At 38.6% G+C, this 23,157-nt stretch overlaps 1 protein-coding gene across 3 annotated transcripts in view; it reads left to right on the plus strand.

Annotated features, from left to right (window-relative positions):
• The window catches only part of VCAN (versican), a 112,907-nt gene that overhangs the window by 29,514 nt on the left and 60,236 nt on the right, over positions 1–23,157 (plus strand). For all 3 annotated transcript variants that reach the window (XM_065656131.1, XM_065656130.1, XM_065656132.1), the window contains exons 4-6: positions 583–757; positions 872–999; positions 12,758–13,051. In XM_065656131.1, the coding sequence (XP_065512203.1) occupies positions 583–757; positions 872–999; positions 12,758–13,051 (597 nt within the window). The remainder of the gene's footprint in view (positions 1–582; positions 758–871; positions 1,000–12,757; positions 13,052–23,157) is intronic.

Consider the following 23,157-nt stretch of genomic DNA (forward strand, 5'->3'; position numbering starts at 1 on the left):
ACACTTCTGCGTGGGGTGACTGCAGCTGGCTGCTTCAAAAAGTTTATTTTTAAGCTCACTCTTTCCAAAGACTAGATGTGCTTAGTATTGGCTGGTCATGCAGTTTGACCCGCAGTTGGATATATCATGTAGGCCAAGGAGCCAACATGTTGTGTAGCACTGCTGGCATCAGCAACCTTGCCTGGTGTGGCATTAGTTGACCAGCACTTGGAACTGGACCAGTCTGGGTAACTATGTGGTATCATTGATATATTTTAGCATTCTTTTTTTTTTCCTTTAAATCATGATTTTCTGTAATACAACAGTGAAAATGCATATATGCTTAATTAATATTTCCTCTGTATACAGTGAGTTTAATTTTACCAACTATTAATAACATAAGGTGTTATAATTACTGGTAGCAGCCACTAGAGGGGGGGGACATCATTTATATAATAGCACATCTATTAGCCTTTTACTATTTTTATTGTACCCATCTGTTCTCAGCATTGTAACAATACCTAAGTAAAGTCAGAGCATGAGGATGGCTGCAGAAATGATGCAAAATGTGTTACTAATGTGAGATCTTTTTTGTCTTTTCAGGTGTTGTATTTCACTATCGTGCAGCAACCAGCAGGTACACTCTGAATTTTACACAAGCTCAGCAGACTTGTCTGGACAATGGTGCTGTCATAGCAAGCCCAGAACAACTGAAAGCAGCCTATGAAGATGGATTTGAGCAATGTGATGCTGGCTGGTTGTCTGACCAGACTGTTAGGTGAGACATTTAAAAGGCCCCTGGACACAGCTTCCCAAAATTAATATGCTTAGCCTGTACAGACTTAAAATGGTAACTTGCTGTAATAATAAATATGAGCATGCTGCATTTCAGGTATCCAATTAGACATCCAAGAGTTGGCTGTTTTGGAGATAAAATGGGAAAGAAAGGAGTCAGAACATATGGGCGCCGTTTTCCTAATGAAACTTATGATGTGTATTGCTATGTGGAACACATGGAAGGTAAGATAGGTCCATATTTATTCTGCACTGCAAGATTTAAAAACTGACTGGAGACTCTAATGTGGAAAGTCAAAGAAATGAGAAATTCTGTGTAAAATAAGTCTTGGCTGTTTTGAACCTGAAGAGAATTGCTGAATGAAGTGAACCTATAGTTTGTGGTCTAGCAGGCCTTAATTAAAGGCGAATGTGGAGTCTACAAAGAGATGGATTTAAAGCTGCTATAGTTAGTGCAGTAGATCCGACAAAAGCTGCTGTTGAGGCATCTTATTTTTGAATGTTATAAAAGGATTTTTGAAGAAACGTTTAATGTTTGAGAAGCTAAATATAAAATATATATATATAAAGATGGATATAGTACATGTGCTAACTGTATTATAGTTCATAAAGTACACAATTAAGGTTTTTTTACATGGCCATGGCATAAAATTAGACAGATATTTAATTGCAATCTATGTTTAGTAATATCTTTTTTTGAAAGGGGGCTTCTCAGCAATACAAAGAAGCAAACAAGCAAAGTCTTTCCAGTGAGGAATCTGGATCTGCTTTAGTAAAATTCTTTGTAATTCTGTAGTACAACTATAGTTTTTGCAAAAGCTGCTAATTAAATGGCTCTAATGCAGCAGAGTGATTATAATTCTGCCACATGGTGACTTTAAAAGGTGGATCATATTGTGAACCCCATGGTACCTTGTGATCCATGGCTAGGCTCTATGACCACTCTTAATTCAACAAAGAGTTTGATGGTAAAAAGAAAAATATGGTAATTTTTTCTGTGATTGGGCAGTTCTAGCATGCACAAATCTCCATATTACAGGTGTGATGTTGTAATAATTTCTTATAATTTCTTTTCTGGAAGTGAATATAAGTATATCCTTTCAGTGGTCCTATAGATATATTCCAGACACCAGATATTCTTATGCTTAGATGTTACTATGACTAGTTAAATAAGTATACTTAAAATATAAATGCAGAAATATATTTTCTTGTTGCCTATTTTTTTTGGCTTTGTGCTGGTTATGCACATGGGACCTTCATTCTGATACACAAATACATTGCAATCAGGACCAAAGTACATTTTCCATTTACTGCGGTGGTCTGAGTGTGTCACATTTCTTCTGTGTTGACAGGTTTTTATTCCATACCAGTTTCACTGTTACTTTCTAAAAATATGCTCATAGTTCCTACTTAAATATCTTTTGGGCTGATGCCTGACTAGTATGCATTGAGTTTAGTGCTCTTGAAGTCAGCAGAGCAATAAATCAGCCATGGCTCTGAGCAAGCCTGGCTTTGTATATGTACATATATTTGTAACAAGCAATTGCAAAATTAAGGTGCTCAGTGTTCGTATTCTCTGTCAGAGCAAAACCAAATTAGACTATGCAGAGTTTTCTACTGCTGATGACTTAGAAAGACTTTAGTAATTGAAATCAGAAAGCATTTTTTTCTTACCTTTAGTAGCTGAGGATCTGCCCCAGGTTGTTCTCATCTTGGAGATTTATAAAATAGAAGTGATACAAGTGTTGCAAAGACTAAGAAAAACATATAAGCTTTGGAACTTTGAAAATTAAATGACTGAATTTTGTTAGTGCTCAGCATTGTGTTAATTTTACCTGTGTTCCACCTATATCTGTCAGTGACCAGCACATTTGAACACCTGGAGTTCATGACTGCTCCATCAGTCCTTGATGGGATTGAATTCTGAATTATTTCTGAACCAAGGCTTACAAATTCAATTTGGGTCTTTCCTAATTTACAAAAAGAAATTACAGACTAATCTGTATCATTCCTGGATGAAAAGCAATATCTTGTTCTTTTCCCTCTTAAGAACAGAAAAGTCTAAATAATATGGAGAAGCTTACCCTGGATGCATGTGAGCCAGCAGTTTTTCAGGGTCAAATAGTCTCACTGAGCTTTTAAAAAATAAAAATTTTAAAAAGTCAAAACTGAAGCGTGTTTCACTAAGGCCATTATTCTGTAGTCAGAAAGACCTGGAACCAGGCCATGAGGTTCAAAGATGTTGCAGCAACTGTAGTGTCGTCTTTGGTGCAGATGCACATGCACCGGCTTTCAGTTTCTCATAAACACTAACTGATTCTTCTTTGTTACAAAATTTAATTGACCGAGATTTATGTGCCATGTGTCCTCTCTGGATAACTCTACATTTCTGTCCACTTATTGTAGGTTGATGATCTGTTTAAAAATATGCATGTCTTTGTGGCCTATCAGCTGGACTTTAGTAATCTGATTTGCTTGGGTATGAAACCTTCAACATTTAAGAAATATAAGGTAGCACAGAGTATTGGGGAGATTTGGTCTATCAACCCAGGTAACAATAAGCATATTCATTTTACCTTCTTCCTTGTACGGTAGTCTCCTGTGGGAATGCACAGTTTCAGCCTTTATCTTAAAAGCCCCTATAGCCTGGGACAAGCATTAAAGACCTTATGGGGTCTTGTAGGTCTGACTTGAAGACTGTGATTGGCCACTTCTCCTCTGGGATTCATTGAAGCTCTCCAAGATCATTACAAAACCTGTTGTATGAGAACAACATGTTCATGGAGATGGGTACAGGTTCAGAATGAAACTCTGCAGGAGGCAAGGATGCCTAGCCAGTTCCATTACTGTATTTCCCAAAGGCGAAGTGCATTTGACCTAGACTTTATCTAAATTATTTTCAAAATATGCATTTATAAAAATGTTCTAGAATCTTTCCTTATAAATTAGGGAAAGATTACTTCCTCTCAGACTGGTACACATTGTAGTTTTTTGCACTGAAAGAGACAAAACAGTGTGATGAATGAGAGCTGCATGTTTTGTTATGTTAATAGATAATGTCATTGCTACTAGAAGCACTATTCTGTGGTAGTAAGCTGAATTTGAGAAGAAAGGAGAATTTCCTTCACAGTTTTGACATTGACATCAAGAAAGCAGAGTCAACACCGAGCACATAGGAAAACTCAATTTTGAGCTGTTTATGTAGCAGGAAGGTCCTGTATGTGCTGTGAAGAGGTGGCTGCTGTGGAAGTGAGGATTGCCAATTAGCTCTACAGCTTCAACTTGCTACATAAGAATCTTTTTTTCTGATTACATCGATCAATTTTAGTGGCAGATTATTATAATAGATAACCACAGATAGTTCCTCCCCGCTTTATTTATGTACTTATATATTTTCCTTGTTTTTTCAGAACTTTTCAAAAGAACTAGAGTCAGAAAATAACTTCCAGGAGTCAGAAAGAGTGATGGTTTTATGGATATAAGGTACAGGCATGTACCTGCTCTGGCAGGGGGATTGGACTAGATGATCTTTTGAGGTCCCTTCCAATCCCTAACATTCTGTGATTCTGTGATACTGACATGCAGAGGAGTTAATTTATTCTGTTTGTATAAAGACAAACAGACGCATGCTGGGAAGACGCAGTACCACATCATGGTATAGTGCAGAATAAATTATTCTTTGGTGCCTTCACGGACACCTGAGCCTCGGAGCCAGACTTCCTTTTTAAGATCGGGCTAAGGAGCCAAGATGCCTCTGTCTATATAACACAAGCAGTTTCTGTAAGGACAAAGGGTCATGTCAAATGTACTACTTGTTTCAAGTTACATCAATGAGATTACGTTTTGGAATCACTCATCCACAGAGGACAATTAGATAAAATGTCAACCAAAGTAAATGGAAGGTGAACATTGCAGTAAACTAGATCCTCTGTTTTGTTTGCTGTATTGCAACACATTGATAGAAGATTTACAGTTCAGGATTTAAGGTTATGACAAAATTCTGATTGCTCTGTTCACCTAAGGCTGATTCTGCAAGGTACAAACTTTCTCCTGTAATAAGTGCTCTCAACACTTCATCGATAATGAAGGGCATTCATGATCTTAGTATATTGTAGAACTGTGCTTGAACATGCTTTTTTTTTTCCACGTGAATTTGAAAGTTCATATCTGTATAGCCTATTCTGATTCAAAGCCAAATCTGTTAGACTTATGTGCACTAAATAGGTCCTTATTTGGAGAGCCTGTGTCAGTGAGATGACTTTTCATGGAATGAAATGACGCTTGATTAATGATATCAAAATCTGGCCATAATGAGAATGTAATCATGGGAATAATTGAACAGTTATTGGTCTGTTTGCCGCTGTTAACGTGTTATCTACCCCAGAAGGCCGTAAATGGTGGTGGGAATTCTTGCAATACATTTTAGCATAAATGTGTATTGAATTTAAAGTACTAATTTGGATACTTGCACTGAGAATTTGTGGGAGCAACACCATTTCAATTTTCTTCCTTTCTGGTCGTATGAAATCACAAACTTAACCAGAGACATGAATTTCTTTTTGAAACACAAACTATAAGCTTAAATTAAAACCAGTTGTCTAGGCTAACTCTTAACATTTCCTTGTTCTGTGGAAAGCCAGATAGATTACAGACTGCACAATTATAAGTTAAATATTTTGAGTTTTGCTAAAAGACACAGAAGAACAACTATGTGAAGCATTTAAAATTTCTGAGCTCTTAGTGATGAAAATAAGAATCTGGAGTCAAAATATTATTAAATAAGTACTGAGCATGGTCTCTTATTACAAACTCATTTGCATTCCTCATATTTCATCATGTATTTCAGTGTACTAAGCACTAACAAAAACATTTAGGATACCTTGAACTGCAGCAGATGATTTACTAATATAGAGTTTAATCTAAAGTGATTGAGCTGCAAAGGTTTGGATGTAACTCTGAGGTTCCTCACCACCTCCAACTGAAGTACTATCTACACCAGTGCCTTCTGTAGAGTAATCCCTTGAATGGACATGGGTGGTGGGGAGGGATCTGTCTTCAGATAAGTGTGTACGTGATTGATTTGACAGTGCTGTGCTGTCAAAAATGGAGACAAAGCGAGAACTGCTCTACAAAGCCCACTGATGAAGTGAGGGGCTGTGAGTCTGTGGTGTGCAGCCAAAGCACAAAATACTCCATGCAGCATTGACTTCTGGCCAAAGCCAGCTAGAAGCCGTATATGTCTAACAAGCCTATGTAATATGCAGATGGGGACTCATGCTAAGAAAGTTATTTTGGGGTGGCTGTGGGGAAGATTATATAGTCTCCCTCCCATGCACCATTTCCCTCCCTACAGTGAGTGCAGGGAAGAAAAAGAAAAACCAAAACCAGATGTCCTTTAAATACTTTCCACTTAGTAGCGTGCAATTTTGTTATCATCATGGAAATTCCTGTGAGGTGAATAATAATTAAAGAAGTCATAGTCTAAAATATGGCTTCAGGTGAGGAGTTTCTTCTGTGTTTTGGGCAGCTAAAGATATTCTCTACAGTCCATTCTGATTCTGGAGCAACAATTTGATCAGATTTTAAAACAGGGACACAGAGCAAAGTGTATTTTCTTCTGATATCAGGGCCTGTGATAGGATCACAGCCTTTGCATTGGCTTGTACTGGACACTTCTCCAGACTTGAATTGTGTGAGCTAATGCACTGTCGCAGATCCAAGTGTTCTCAAGAGGGTTATAGAGCACAAATAGAGTAAACCAATAAGGAAATGATACCTCGGTTGGTTTTATGCATGACGTTGTATCGCAGTTGCCATGCTATTCTTCATGCTGGAGGGCAAGCCTATGGGAAAAGCGTACTCTTCCAGTCTTGTCAAAGGCAATGGATTCCTGCTCAGTCCATGGTTTTGCATAGAATAGGCCTAAAACATTCAGGAGGGTTTAATTAACTCATTACTGATGTGTATCAAAAGGAATCTACTAACTTGTTCTAACGTGTAAGAGAAAAAGACTTCTTCAGCTTGTCTAGCTGCCCTCTTTAAAGTTGAACCTATCTCCTTCGGTCTTTATGGTTTTCCAGTCCTAGAGAGTGTTTCCTTTGATTTGTGGCTTTGTTAAGCGTACATCTTTACTAGCCTGGCATGTCAGAGAACCAGCCCTTAACAGCGGCAGGATGAGGAAGAGACCTGCAGCTGAGACAAGGCATCTCATCTGTGGAGTTTGGGAAGTATGACTGCGTTGTCTCATGCTTGGGCACTGAACTGTCAACCACATGGCTGTGGCCAAATGTTCATGAGAAGCAATAACATCAGGTTACAGCTGCAGGTGGGGAAATGTCCTTAGAATTTTCCATATAACATCAGAAAACATGATATTTTGTCACTTTTAGATGTCTTTTGTACCTGACCTGGGGCATCCTGATCTCCAACTGTAGTCACAGAACCCTGGAGCTCTAACATTCCCATAAGGACATCTTTGCTTGATGAACTTAGTGGGTTCCACCATCCCTCAGTAACAACTGATGGACAGGTCTGGACTTCACCAGAGACTCATTATACACAAAAAAGGAGGAGAACTGCCAAATTCTTAGCGGCGGATAGTGTTTATTCTCCTCAAATAAGAACACTACCAAGAAGCTGAGATAGAAATGTACTGGAACATTTTGGTCTTCCGTGTATTTAAAATTGTTAGAGTTAAGTGTTTCCATCTATGGGAATGATTACTGTTTTGTGTATTAATATCACTTTGGATATTCTTGTGTCTTTCTTTTGTTCATGTGAAGCCAGTCGAGGTTGTACAATCTGAGCACCCAACCACAAGGTAAAGCTTGTGAGCGCGATCTTCCAGATGGGGCACTAATAATGAAGTCTCCTATTGCTCTGGGAGAACAAAATGGAGAAAAAGTCTAAAAATATTATAACCAAATAAATATGTATCTCCTCAGTATTTGTCATTCCTCACACGGGCTGGATAATAGCAAGGACATTTCATAGGTGATTGACCAGCCACCATTCACAGTAGTTGGTGTGTTACCAGATGTGTCAAAAGCATTCAGTGGGAGACTTTTCTTCAGTTTGGAAGAATCCTTCAGACATCCGTAAAACTTTTGTCATGGATTTGCATGCGATGCCTTCATCTGCCTGGCACAAGTGACTTGTAGCTCATTTTATTGTGCCTGGTATGGTAGGTGGTGGTATGTGGAGATGATGATGCTTTGCTCTGGAAAGAGAGTGCTGCATAGTCAGGTTCAAAGCTTACCTCTAGGAACGAGCAGCCCACCAATCTCTTAATTGTGGTTTCATCTATGGAAAAAGAAATTACTGGTGAGGTCTGTGCTGGAGGGCTCACACACAGATTCATTACTTCTATCCTAGTCAATACGTGTTGTGTATTGACCCCCAGCTATGGTTCTAGCCTGCCCTGATTTCTGTGCTTGCTTTTAAGATGTGTGATTCATGAAATTCACATTTACAAACATGCCTGGCTCAGTGAGACGTTTCCTGATGAGAGAAAATAATTGAAATAACCTTCAAAGGAATGAAGCTTGCTATAAAACTAGCTGATAAGTCTGTAGATCCTAAGCTGTTTCCTCGGGGGTTGTAGTGAATCAGCTTTTGTCTTCAAGAGAAAAACCTGGCTTCTTCATCTAGTTTGATATATTTGAAAGAGAGCAAAAAAGCGTAACTTTCACCAGGTGTCTGTTTCACCCAAGCAAAACAAACATATGTAGCAGGAAAATCCTGGGGAATCTTCAGGTGCTCTGACCGCTGAGGCTGCATGATCAACTCGAAGCTTCGTTTTAAACAGGAGCCAGAAATAATATATATTACATTATTGTCTGCAGGCTAAACATTGTCACAGGCTCCATTTCACCCCCTGATGCTGTAGGAACAGTTTCTGTTCATCTGCTGGTCTAAGCCCTGGGGTTTGCATGTATAATATTGCTAAGTTACTCAGAGTGTACTCCAGCTATAAAAACATTGCACATGGCTTTTAACACACACAAAAACGGAACCTGCCCTGCTGGTGCTGGTGACTATGTCATTTGTTTATTGACCAGACAAGTTTTCTCTTAATTTCCTTGTTTCAAGTGTTTTGGCTGGGAAATTGAGGTGCTTTCAGACATCATAATAAAGGTACCATAAGGTTGTGACAGGGTGAATCCTCCTGGTAAATATGAAACTTGTTGTGCTTCCAAAAGTAGGAGTTAGTTTTAGAGAGAACATGGATTAAATATGTAGTGCTAATACCACTATTAGCCTTTTTGCTTTTTAGAGGAAGTTTCTGTGCAAAGGTCAAACCTTTTCTCCTTGCTACTTTGAAATAGTCAAGATGTTTCAGTTACATTGACTGACATGCTGGAAGTCAGGATTGGAGCACAAATCCTCTTTCCATGACCTCTTGAAAACCTCTGTCAGTTTTGAGGTTGAGTCTATGAAAGAACTCAGCAGAACCTGAGCTCCATTGCGTGATTTTTCTCCCGGTGCTTGGCGGTGCCAGAGGAAATTTCTAGAGCTTCTCACTGTTCTTCTTCCAGCGACAAGCACCTTTCTTCGCATGCCACCTTTTGTGTTTTCCGCTCTATTGCCCTGCTTTTGTGAAGGCTGACTGGGGAACAATGTGGTTTCCAACCCAAGTTCTCACTATGAAAGGAAAAGTGATAGTAAAGCAGGCCATATGATAAACTGAATTTCCACATTCCTATGAGGATAAAGAGGCGGGGGATTATCAAGTAATGCTTCCAAAACATACGCCCAAAATATCAATAATTTGGCAGCCATCTCTTTCTCACCAAGGATATTGGTGGTGAGCAAGTGTCTCAGCACTAATCATGTCAGAGAGGTGACATGGGTAGTAAAATATTATCCTTGCACATTCCAAGTGCTCACACTTACTGTACACCAACAGTAGGTCCTGATTAGCTGTCTCTGTGCTTTGTGGGTCACCTTATCTCTGAAGTGCTCAGTCTGCTGTGCATGAAGTACTTGTGCCCACAAACTAATCCAGGTGAGAAACACAGGAAAGATAGTGCAAAATTTTTCATCGCATAATTTAGGGCTGTGGTGAATCAAACTGATGCTGTTCATCTTAAGAAGTGTTCTGGGCACTGTTTTCTTAAGCGCTCAGCAGAAAACATTAACTTTTTCTTTTTTTGTAGTGTAGTTTTGGGAGATTGCAGGAGAACTTTTAGCTACTTTTGGATTTATGTAAGAAGGCCTCTATTAAACTCTGGCTTTGTTTTGTTTACATTTCATCCCAACAATTATTATGGACATTAAATGCGCACTCAATCATACAGAATTCTAATTTGTTTTCAAACTGGACAAACAAATTGCAGAGTTGTGTCTCTTAGCTTAAATGACCGCTATTTAGAATCTGACTTTTGCACTTTACCAGATTTTTTAAAAAATAGGAAGTTTGGAATCATAGCAAGACACTGTTTAACAAGAGCAATGGCAAGCTGCCATGTTTTAACATCTTTGTACCCTTTATCTTATCACTAGTGTTCCTGAAATGAATGAATATTTCCTTGGTATATGATGGAATGACAATAAGGGAATTTTGCTGATTGCTCTGGTGCCTTTTTGTATTCTTGGTGCATTTATCTTCACAAATTCTTTCATGTACCAAAGGGGTTGCAAGGAACCTGACTTTGGACTTGGTGAACTGTTCTGATTAGGCTCCATTTTTTCTTAAACACATGAGTTTAGCATTTATTTTTTATGGTAAAATACACTTTGGCAAAGATGGTATCCATATGACAGTAGCTGACTTTAATAGGTGAACCAAGTAAATACATGTGAAGTCAGTAGGATAGATTCAATACAAAGAAAAATAAGCCACTCATCTTTTAAATGTGCAGTATTACCAATATTACATATAGGGACATAGTGCAAGACAAATTTAAGGCATATTTCTGTATAGAAATGCTCCTGTGCAACTTGGATGAATAAGTTCTCTGCTAAGTGACCTTTCTAATACAAGTTCTGATTGAACCCTGCATTTTGAAGTCTGATAGTCATTCACTAAGTTTCCTTGCTTTAACAGAGTGCAGAAGACAGCTCAGAGGAATAAATACCTCTAATGGCGTTATGCACAAATTCCATTTGGAGGCAATGATCTGGGTTAGTTGATGTAAAAATTGCTTTGCCCTTAATCTTGCACTGTTTAGCTGTTTTCTTATGTTTTCAATATGTTTCTCCTAGAAGGAACATTGTGAGATTTTTTAACGTTATTTACTTTTTGATCCATCATACTTGTTACTAGAAAACCACTAAAACACATTTTTTTTCTTACTTGTCTCATTTTCTTGTCTAATTGGGCTGATATTTTCTGGTATTGAATTGTAATCATTTTAACTCCTAATTTTCATATATATAATGGCTGCTGTGTGAAAGAATAAGTGAACATTTCTGAGAACAGATGATATTGCCTTGAAGAGGTCTCTCTTTGCTCCGTGGTTTCATGATGCTGCTGCTGGGACGGTATGGTGGCACAACTACATCTATCATTCTGTGTTGGCCATGATACCAGATATGCCGCTTGGTGGGGAAAGAACTGTCTTCTGCAGAAGCATTTAAGGAGAAAGTATGTTATCTGTGTGGTCTGAAGAGCTGAATGAAACACTTTTGTGCCTCTGAGAGTGAATGATACTTTGCTTTCCTTATTTTAAAGTGTGTCCAGTAGATACGCTCTGTCCCTTTACCTCTAAGTTAGTAGCTACCTACAGCACATATAAAGAACCTTAAAATATGGAATTGATATTACAGCTGTAATAACAAATCAGTTTCTACCTCGGAGGAAGAAGAAAATTGGCACTTTGCCTCCTTTCACACTTGTATTCCTTTCAAGCCCAAAACAAGTGTAATATTGATGTGAATGAAACTGCTTGTGGTGATGTAGTTTCTGCCTTTCGCTAGGTTGTCTTGAGACAACTGCAGAGGTAAGACAGATTGCATGTTCAATATGAATTAGCAGTGCTCCTGCAAGTCAATGCTATGTTCTGGCCTACTGTAGCTGAGGAAGGGAATTACTGTCTTGTAACAAATATTTTCAATTTTCACTGTTTTGTACATCTGAACATGTTGATTTTATGCCTCATCGGTCCTTTCTGAAGCCTGAGCAAAAACTGGAAAGGAGTAATTTTGCTGTCTCATTTGCAGGATATGAACATTAGAGCCTTGATTTTCTTTATTTGGGTGACTGAGGCAACCAAGCCAACTACATGATAGAGGTTCATCTTGCAAGTGAAATATTAGATGTGCTGTTGGTTTTGTTTCAGTTTCTAACTGGAAGGCTATTATTTACAAATTGTTATTCCATGGAAGCTAAACTATACTAGTGGCATTCTAGACTAATTAACTTTTTCACACAAAAAGGGCTTTGGGCATGCAATGTGTCTAGTGCATTCCCTCACCTTTGTTTACCCATGAAATTAGATGACAAGTGATGGAAATATGACATTAGAAGCTGCTGTGGAGCACCCAGTGAAGAACACGTGCTGGTTTTGTGTCTCAAACAAGATTCTAGTGATGACTATAATAAAGGTCAGGTAAGAGGTGTGCAGATGTAGATGATTTGTTTTAGTGAGAAAGTAAATTCCGTTGGACTGGATTTAATTAGCATGGTATGTTGCAAAGTCTACTCCAACAGAGGTCACAGAAGAGCTTCAAGGCTGTTACCTCTGCCTAGAGACTGAGCGAGGGACTCAATCTCCAGCTGTAGTGTATTTCATCACATAAAGTTTGTGTATGGTTATGCTTTGTGGCAGGTTCATTTTCATATTCAAATCTGGGACATATGATTTTCTGACTCTCTGATTTTTTAAAGTAAAAAGCTATTCAAACAAACTTTGGGAAAAAAACCAAAACCAAAACCAAACAACTCCAATCTTGCAGGACATTGACTGGAAGAAGGACACTAAGCTGACTTGAGGATGGAATGTCATACTCACTCTTCGTTGTCTTTGTTTTCTTCCTCCAGATGAAGTGGTTCATGTCTCAGTCCCCGAGAAGCTCACCTTTGAGGAAGCTAAAGAGCTGTGTCGGAAAAGAGATGGCGTTCTCGCCTCTGTTGGGAACATGTATGTTGCCTGGAGGAATGGCTTTGACCAGTGTGACTATGGCTGGCTGGCGGATGGAAGCGTTCGGTACCCAGCCTCGGTGGCAAGGCCCCAGTGTGGTGGAGGTTTACTTGGGGTGAGAACCCTGTATCGCTATGAAAACCAAACAGGCTTTCCTTACCCAGATAGCAAGTTTGATGCCTACTGCTACGAACGTAAGCTTTTTTTAAGTTATAATTTTCAGTATGCTCACCATTCTAACCCCGGAAATTGTTTTCTTTAATGCGTTTTGTTTCAGTTCTTGCTGTGTGCATGAGTTTTTAAAAAATTGTTTTATCACTATGGCTTTACAAAAACAGGAAAAAAGCCAAGCTAAACCAACTGATTTAAAGTAATGTTGGGAGATAAAGGCAGGCAAAGTTTTAAGGTAATATTTAGGCCTGGGTAGTGTTTTCACATAGAGTGACACACTGTACCCACAGTCACTCTGAGACTGTGGATGCTACGTATTTCAGTGCCTGAATGCACCCTGGTATCTTTGTGCCATGTCAATGAACATAAGAATCAAGGAAATGACCTACTTGACTGACTGTCGTTTAACTTGATATGCTATCTCCAGCGATAGCAATAAGATTGTTTACAGATTTCACACAAGCCTGGCCATTTTCATGTATATGAGTTGCTGGTAATTTTGAAGCTGTCTCTGGATTTTGTCCCGTTGTATTTTTTAGGTTTCTAAATCAGTTGCGAGTTCTCCTCTTGGTCACTCAGTGTTTCATGTGCCAGTCAGCTGGCACTGTGGATGGTCTAAATTGCCTTTCTTACCACTGCTTGTTTCCCTCCTGGTATTTCCAAGATGCCACATTCACCTGGTAGACTGCATCAATTTAACCTGTATCTCCTCCACACCTGTCAGCTTTCCTTTGGCTTTGGGGTTAAATATGCCTCTGTAAACCTTTCCATCTTCAATCTGGCTTTGCTATTATGATGCCGCCTACCCATGCATAGGTTCCTTTTGTCTCAAAAGGTTCATTCGCTTCTAGTGTACCTGAGTTTCTCTTCTTTATGTCATCTCACCTGTGCATCAGTTCCAGATATAGGCCTGTCTCCCAGGCCTTCCTGGAAATAGCAGTGCTTCATAGACCACCACCAAGGAGGTCCTGCTGTCATCTGTCTAGCCTCCTGCAGAACATCCCTCCTACATTTCTCTCTGTCATTAGTGACCACTACTTAATCTTTTCCTACACCTCCAGAAACCCATCCATGCATCTCATAATGTGCAACACGTAAGTTTTGGTGTAGCCCTTTCAAATACCACAGACCAGCTATCTGTGTGTGTTAAGAGAGGATCGCATCACCTTGCTTCCATCCTTCAAGACTGCTTCTATCACATGAGTATTCTTGGTGCAAGAGGACACTGATACTGTTGGAAGGTGCACCACATCTACGAGACCAGAATGCTTCTTCCCAGCGGAACATCCTGCTTCCCTGAGACTTGCAGCCTCTTCAGCGGCACAGGGAGCTTGGATGGCTGAACAGTTTCTCTCTGTTCAAGGAAGTTCCTGCGGTTGCAAATAGTACCATTACCGCTAAGGTGTAAAGGCTACTTGAGTTGAGTTAGAAGTTCAGGACTTGGTCTTTAAGTTTGTATATCTAGGGTTTTTGGACTCGGTCCTGTGAATGTAAGTCAGAACTGCCTGAAATGTGCAGCCTCTACTGTCCCCATTTTTGTGGATGATGAACCAACTGCAGCTGCAGATCTTTCCAACTCAGGCACTGAAAGGTCAAAACCTCACTGCCTGAGAACACAATCCCAACATCTGGTGTAATGTTACAGTCTGGCTGTTCTCACTTCTTTTTTTTTGATGTTCCAAAGCTTTGCATGTGGAAGCAGTCCTAATGAACTTCAAGGCAACTGCATACAGGAATAAGGACTAGTTAAGTTTCAGGAGTGTGTGCTCTAATCTGCAAAGCACAGTTTCATCATATCTCTCCTTCTGTCCCTTTCCCAAATTGTTTATGATCAGTTTAAGTGTTGTGGGACTTCAATGGGGACAAAATTCTTCAGTCCCTCTAAAAGACTAATGTAGAGACTCTGTGTTTTGCCTATAATCTAGTCTTTAGTTAGGACAAATTCCAACTTCTTGTTTGTGTGAATTTCACCCCTTCCAAACAAGATGTGCCTTTTCAATGTTCTTTCCAGAAGTTTTAGGTAACAAATTCTAGTGATATGCCATTTGTTCCAAAAACATTCTTGATATGTATCGGGTTAGTGCCTTTTTGTATAACTACTTTTTCTGCAAACTCTTGCCCTTGATACATGGAGAATAAATATTTCATCATCCCAGGAAGTAAACAGTCTATGACTATCAACCCTTTTAATGAAAAAAAAAAAGTCTAAAGAGAACCAACATAATTTGGCAGACGAAGGGCTGCTCTCTAGCAATTTTAATTGCACTCAGTGTTACATCAGAATTAATTAAACGCTGCTAGCTAGATGACTCAATTTTTGCCAAATACATCTGGTTTTGAGTGGGAAAATGCAAAAGTGTAATGCTGAACCATGTACCCTCCTTCGGGGGGTGCCTGTCTGCCACATATTTCAGAAGTTACTGAAAGCTCTGTCTCCCTCTCAGAAGGTGCTCAGGATCTCACAGGAACCAGCTGTAACTCTTCATTGCTTTTGCTAAAAGATTTATGCAAGCGGTGAGTAATGGGACTCACTGCCTTGCATCTTGGTCTTTCACATCTCAAACAGCTGCCTGAAGCAGCGGCTGTAGAGTGAGTCACTCTCTCCTGTTGGAACCAGTCCCTTTTTTGGGGGCAGAGAAAGGGAGAAAAAAAAATGTGTCTACAGTATAGCAGGAGGCTTGAATTTTACTCCTGGTTTCAAATCCTCTTTTGTCAGGAAGTTTCTTCTAAAACTTCTCATCAGCTGTGTTTGAAAGTTGCGGGGGAATAGTGTATCGCGTGAAGTCCACTATCCCTAAACTCTGACTGCTTTTAGCTCTGTATGAAGATTTTACACAGCACTTCCCACCATCCCAGAAAACAAAACGGTCCTCCCCAAGATCCTGACTCTTTCCACGTAACTCCAAGCCAGTGCTTATACCACTTACTGTGCTCATTAGGTGTCTCACATTACATCATTATGTTTCCGTCCTTGCCTGAATACCCAGTCACACCAGTGAAAAACTTCTGTTGCTGAAAAAGAAGAAAAAAAGAGAGGTTGTTACATGAATTTATGAGATCTTGGTCAGCTTAGGGGAAAAAAACTCTGAGTTCCTCTGTGAACAGGGCAAGATGAAGCCAGCTGTCCAGGTAGCACCAGCGCCGAAGGTCTGCAGCACAGATGTTCATGTGGTGACCTCAGGGTTTTTTACAGAATCCCTGTAAAGTTTCCTCTGCCTCCTGTGTGAAAGCCGGCAAAGTTCCCATCGACTCAGCTCTGAGGGTTATGGCCACATGTTGCACATTTAGTCTGAAGTGAAGTGGCAGTGATGAAGGACCTGTGTCTGCCACTTTTACTCATGCTGAGTAATACTGTATTCCCTGGGTAAGACCACCAAAACAAATGCCTCCGGGCCACAAAAAGGATGAGCCCTATGGTTGAATTTACACAAAGTAATCTGAAATAATAGATTTGTGGCAAAGCAGTCATCTGTTTCAGTCATTTCAAAGATAAATTGTACGTTTAGGCAAGGGGATATCTCTTTCTTCAGCCCTGCTTAGAGTCTTCACTCCTGTCCTGTGATTAAAAGTCTCTTTGATGGAAAGTCTCAAAATATTAATTTTAAATTGCAGTTAAAAGAAACTGTAATCTGTGTTTTGAACATTTCACTCACTTTAAAAAAGGAATCTCACTTATTAGAATACATGAAAAACAGTAACCCAAGCAGTAAATCCAACTTAAAAATGATATGCACTAGTTTCAATAAAACAGTCAACCTGGACAACATTTAACAGTACAGTTAAGTTCAGGATTTTAACTTCAGCAGTGTTCTGGTTATAAAATTACATTGTACAAAGTGTCTTGACTTCATGAAAATTAAAGTGGCCCAGACTAATAATACATGATTTAAAATCTAAAAATCTTGTTAAAAAAAATAAAAAACCTTCCTCACTTTGATCATAAGTGGTTTTCACTCTACAGAAACCACATGGCTCTGTGTTTCTGAAACATTATCTGCGTGTTTCATCTCATCCCTCCAAGACTTTAGCCTGGCTTTTTATTTCTTTTCTTTTTTTTTTTTTTTTCTGAGAGGTACCTAGTCATGTATGTGATGGGGCTTGAAAAAGTTTCAGGTTAGACACATGATTAAGTACTTGAAGCTCCTTGGAAGCCATCATCAGACGAAAAGTTTTTCAAGTGCTAACATATAGGATTTCCATTTACAATTAAAAAAAAAAAAAATAGAACTGTTACTGAACACTTATGTTTATTTCCAAAAGAATTAAACATTGTATCAGAAAAAAAAATCATTTTTAATGGTCAAGTATTTAAAATTTCTTGCATAGAGCTACAGGTTATTAATTTATTTAATTCCATCCTTCAGCCCCTCCACTCTTGCTAGGTCTAATTCACTGAATTTTGTAGGAATCTTGCCACAGATTTCAACTGACTTTGGAAGGGGCATTTTATACTACAGCATCTGTAGAATAAATTGCGATCCAGAAATGTACTAATCAAAATGTATACAGTTTTTGTCTCACACACCTGCAACAAAACTGAACTTGAAGTTCAGAGGTAGTTGAGTTTTTGAAACATAAATCTGAGTTTTGCTGAGAAACACTGATTTATTAAAGCTGAATTCTTTCATGGACCTGTATTGGTTTTGGCAAATCTTTCAGCAAAACATTTTTTGCTTGACTCAAAACACGTGTTGACTGTTTCACTCTGGATTTGACCATTTTCTTTCAGATTTACTCTTCCACTTTGGCTTTGTTTCATGCACCTTTGTTGTTTCTCTTTGGCTATGCCACTTTGGTTTGGCGTTATGACTTCATTTTAGCTGGAGATTGGAAAATTCCTGTTCTGAGACAGCACTGCTGTATATGTTCATCATTACTGGAGTCCACATTTTGATTGTTTCAATACAGCCCGATCAAGAGTGTATGCAAGTCAACCTCTACTTGTGACTGAGGGACTCCTTTGATGCTTCATCTGTCTAAAGGCCAAAATCAGAGCACACTTGTATAGAAGAAATATAGGAAGAAGCAACATTCATACTACATAGCAGGACAGATCTTTTTAAGGTGAAGATGGAGAATAAAAACATCTCAAACACCAAACCCACTGTTTCTTATCAGTTCAACTAAGAGTGTTTCACTAGGCCAGGGGTATTTGGTAATGGAAGGTGACTTGCAAGCAGTGTCTAGGGACAACTTCAGAGCAGAGAAAGAAAAAAGCCACTTCTTTGGAACGTCCTATGGCATAAGTCTCCATATGCTCCACTTGTGCAGCAGCAGAAGGAATAAGATTTTCAGGCATAGCTCAAAAGCTGGCAGAAGAAATGTTGTCTTCCCTTTTCCTGCATGTGACTTAGTTTGGAAAACTTTGAATAACTAGGCAGTTCTGCCCTTCTCCGCAGCAACCGTCAGTAGCTACATGTCCCAGCTATTTCCTGCATGAGGGAATTATTTCCAATCTGATGTCAGGGACTGTATTATGGGAGATCTGTGGATTTTTGATCAGTTTGGGAATAACCACAGAATACTAAATACATCGGGTGTGGTAACACTCAGGGAACAAAATTGTCAATCTGAAGAACAAGAACAATAAAGAAGTTTATCTTAGATGAAACACAATAGAGTGCTGAACATAATAAAGCTAGTGTCCTCTACTATTTCACAGTCCAGTGCCAGAATGGATAAAATGCATTTGAGCAGGCGAGCATCTCAAGGTCATGGCATTGACCACAAGGCTGTTGGCTCTACTTGTGCTTCCTTTTCGCTGTGAAGAAGCAGCTATGCAAAGGGCTTAAGCTGCCTTACCGAGGAAGCTACCACCAGATAACAATTCTCTAGGTTTTATTATTTTGCTAAGAAGGTAGATCTCTGTGCTTTTCTCAGATATGCAGTTTAGCAAGACCTGTACAGCTGCAGAGATCTCCAGTAATATCTTGGACCAGGTGTAAGAGGGATAAATCCCTGAAGCTCTCTGCTGGGTTTATAGCAACAGGCAAACATCCCAGAGATTGTGCACACTAACAGCTCGCAGCACATTTCTTACCCCACTCTGCTTCAGTTGCATGTTGAAGGATTTTTGAGAAGTTAGTGAGACCACGCTGAAAGGAACAAGAAGATCTCAATCCACTTCAGACAATCCTATGCCATAGACCTCACTAGTACCTTACCCTGAGAAGGAGGAGGAGGTGGTGGTCGGGTGCAGCTTAACTTTTTAAATGCTCTGTAAAGTATGAACAGAGGCAACCTGTTTTATCAATCTAGCTGATGTATGTGGAGCAACTGTTAAGAGCCAGAGGATGTGGAGCTTCAGGAGGAGGCTCTTCTTTTGCCAGAGGAAGTGAACTTGCATTTGTCTGAGTGATTCAAAACCGGGTTCCATAAAAATGGTCCCTAAATGCAAACGTTGTGGACAGAGGGAAAAAGTAAAGAGAACACAGTTAAGGCATTTTCCTTTCATTGCCTCAGTTCACTGAACTGGTCAAGTAACGATGGGACTGGGAGCAACAAAGTGAAGAAGTAGAAGATCCATCCCTTTAGGTGTTCAAGTACAAGAAGGATAAACTGGTTTTGCTCTTTATTGCCTTTGCTCACTGCTGTAGGAAGTGCGTACAACTTGTGGGACATGGGGGTAATTTGTTTCCTTTCACATTAGGTGGGGAGAGCAAAACAACAAGACTTTTGCTGTTGGTTCCTGACCTGAGTGACAATCTTATCTCCTTCTATTCTTCAATCGATTTTTATGGTCAGGAAGCAAAGATTGTTGCTTTTCTTTGGTGCTGGGATACAGATTTCATTAGGAAGGGCTGACTAAAGTGGTTCACTGATTTCTTGTCCTCTTTTGCAGTTTTATAAATAATGTGGAAGGAAAAATGTTTTTTGCTATTGTTCCTTTTTATATAGGTTGATGGGTTATACTTTGTTCACAGAACTACACTGGCATGTGGAGAAACTTGGAGATAACTTATCCTTCCCCCTTTAACCACCTGAATTCAGAAATTATGAAATAGGAAGTGGTTTTACTGAAGAGTATTTGTGTTCAGAGAACTAATAGAGCTGCTGCCTCTGCTGTTCAGTTCACTGGAAGAAAAGAACCTTGGGCAATGGTGTGAAGAGGCTGCATGGTCTTTTGTTACGTTTTTAAGCTTTTCTTACAAATAAGACCGCTAGCTTTTCATTCTCATTTTCCTTTTTTTTTAAGACTCGCATTCATTTTCTCTGATATTGCACATTTTGTAAGTGGGAATGGATACTGCATTTAGATTTTTGAATTATTTTTCTCACTGCATTTGGCTTATATTTTGATGTCGAAACACAGTATAGATAAGTGGGAGTATACACCTGGAATTATAGGGAAACTCTTGTAGCTGCAGTATCAGATTTTGAATCCTCTTTATGCTACCATGTGTCTTATAAGTAATGAACAAAACTCCACATAATCTGTCTACCTTTCTGCTTCCTGAAATGAGTGAATGAGTAGGTACCAGGTCAGTGTAATAATGAGAGGTTTATGTCTCAGTCTGTAACCCCAGAGCACCATTTTTTTTTTTTTTTAATCTGTTCTTACTCTTAGACTTGTCCAGTTTGGGAGGTAATTTAAACTCCAGCTGGCACAACTCTTAGAGTCAGGGGAACATTCAAGAATGTCCTGTCTGCCATGGTTGGTATCAGGCAAGGGACAGACACACAGAACAAACTTAACAAAGCAGCAAACAGAAATTAACCTACAAAAATACATAAAAATCAAGCAATATCTCTGCATAGACATCATGCTCTAAGTGGGCTGGAAGATGTCAAACCATTAATTTTGACTGTCCCAATATTAGTGATATTTTAGAATAATTTATTTTGGCTGTCATTCACATAAAGAATTCACAATTTCCAGGTTTTGTTCTGACTTAAACCATTTTTATGTTGTTTTGGCTGTTGGAAATGACTCAAAACAATTTCTTTTTCTATCTGTAGGGTCTATGTTCTTCCAGGTTCATAAGTACAGGCTGAAATGTAAACACGAAACAATATTTCTGAGTGCAGACAAACTACTCAAGTAGTTCAAGTTAGACACATGGTTAAAAGTTTTGTGGAATTGGTTATGCTGAAAATACATATATGTTAAGTATATATAATACATATATAATCTTTAAAACAAGCATTTTCTCCTCTAGAAAGTATACCCAGATATCCTGAAATGATTACTAAACACCATAGAACATACCAAAATCCTTATTTGGTAATCACAAAGTTAAGCCAAGTCTGAAATTGTGTAATTTCCTTCAAAATCATTGTGTTTTAATATTGCTACATTATTTTGAACCCTTATTTAAACAATAGTGGGAGAGAAGAGGAAGAAACTGCTGTACAGTAAAAGCGTAAAATAAATAGAGAGTGAAAAAATATAGTATCTCCAGAAAGTCATATACTCCATCCAAAATCAACTTTATGCAGGTTGTTCAATACAAAAAGGAATCGATTAAAAATGACAAGGTAGTCTTTTATATGAGCAGAAGTTGGTGAGATAATTTGCTTTCTCGCTGCTAATATGTTCATGAATTTTATTAGGAAAATCTGCCTCATGTCTTGAATCCGAAGAAGGACAAAGGAGATAGCATATTGCAAGCATGATGCAAGGAGTACAGTAATGCAAAACATCTGGGTGGAGAGGATGACATTTCAAAATGATGTTCAGTCTATTAAAAAAGCAAGCTTCTCTTTAGTTTTTTTCTTTTCCTGCAGGAGAATAAAATAGCATTGATAGATTTCTCCTTGAAGGAGCATCTTTTTGTGATCCACTCAAATAAGTTTGCAAACCCGAATGATCTGTATGAAAAGTCTTATGTATCATATATATGACAAAGTAATTTTGGAGGCTCTGTAGTTGATTTTAACCAGAACTACTCTTTGCACACTGGTAACCCTGTGTCAGTTTCCACAGGAGAAAATTTTGCAGTTTATTGATGCACTATTAAAAACATGTGCTTTTCTAACACCAGTATATAAATTTAAGATTTATTGATTCACTGATTAATATAGGCGAAACAAATACACTTAGTGTTTTTTCAGGTTTATGTCATACATATGTACCTATGTTATCAAGTAATTAGCAGATAATGAGTCATGAAAAACAAATAACTTCATCTCAGGCATAAATATGTGAACTTTTGGACTTCCAAACATTTCTTTGAAACTGGAAAGCTACGTAAATGGTTGTGATTAGGTGTGCACAATTTCCCAGCAGTGAGGAAATAAAGTTACCTTTTTTTTCTGCAAATTTTAAAATCTATTCTTATGCCCTCATTTTTGTCTATCTTTGTTACAGGGTATTATGTTTTCATGTTCTTTCAATCAGTCATCTTGGTAGTCACTTAAAATATGATAACTGGGGTCTCAATGGGCGTTATGAAAACTTATCCTATGGTTAGAAGGGAGAATATGAAACTATGCTGTCTCCTTTCAATATTTCCATTAAAAAAAGAGCTGTTAAGGCAACTAGGTGGATTATTTGATAGAAATTTAACAATTATCAACTACCATTCAGGAGGACAATGCTAATTTACTTGTGTGCATTCACCACTCCCTAGTTATGAAGTGAAACTCTATAGTTTAAGCCATCCTCATGCAAGCAAAGGGGGAAAAAAAGTAAGGATTTGTTGGTTCTTGGTTGTCAGAACACGATCTCACACTTGAATCACATAGGCACTGAAAAGAGCAACAAACATCCACTTTAGGTTGTAGAACGCCAAAACACAAAAATCACTTGTGTTAAGGCTGTGCTTTGCTAGTGGGATTTCAATAATTCTGCTCCTTCTTGCTGAACTGATTTTTTTAACTTACAAAAAAGAGTATATAAGTAGCAAAGTCGTCTTTGTAAAACCACAAAAAGATTTAACATATGGTAGGGAAAAGAATCCATTCCTTTTTTTCTGCTGGCAAAGAACACCACCACTTCTAAACATAACTATGTGATATTTTCTTACCCTTACAATTTCCTTTTCACTTTCACTTCTCATTCCAGAAAGCTGAAATATCAGCTCTTTTTCGTCATTTCCCTGCTCTGTAAATCTGCCCATTCTTCTAGAAATTCTAAGCAGCTATTATCTGGCAAGCCCATCCACTTTAGGGTAAATCAAATAGCTGT

This window comes from Caloenas nicobarica, chromosome Z (assembly GCF_036013445.1).
Source record: "Caloenas nicobarica isolate bCalNic1 chromosome Z, bCalNic1.hap1, whole genome shotgun sequence".
NCBI lineage: Eukaryota > Metazoa > Chordata > Aves > Columbiformes > Columbidae > Caloenas > Caloenas nicobarica.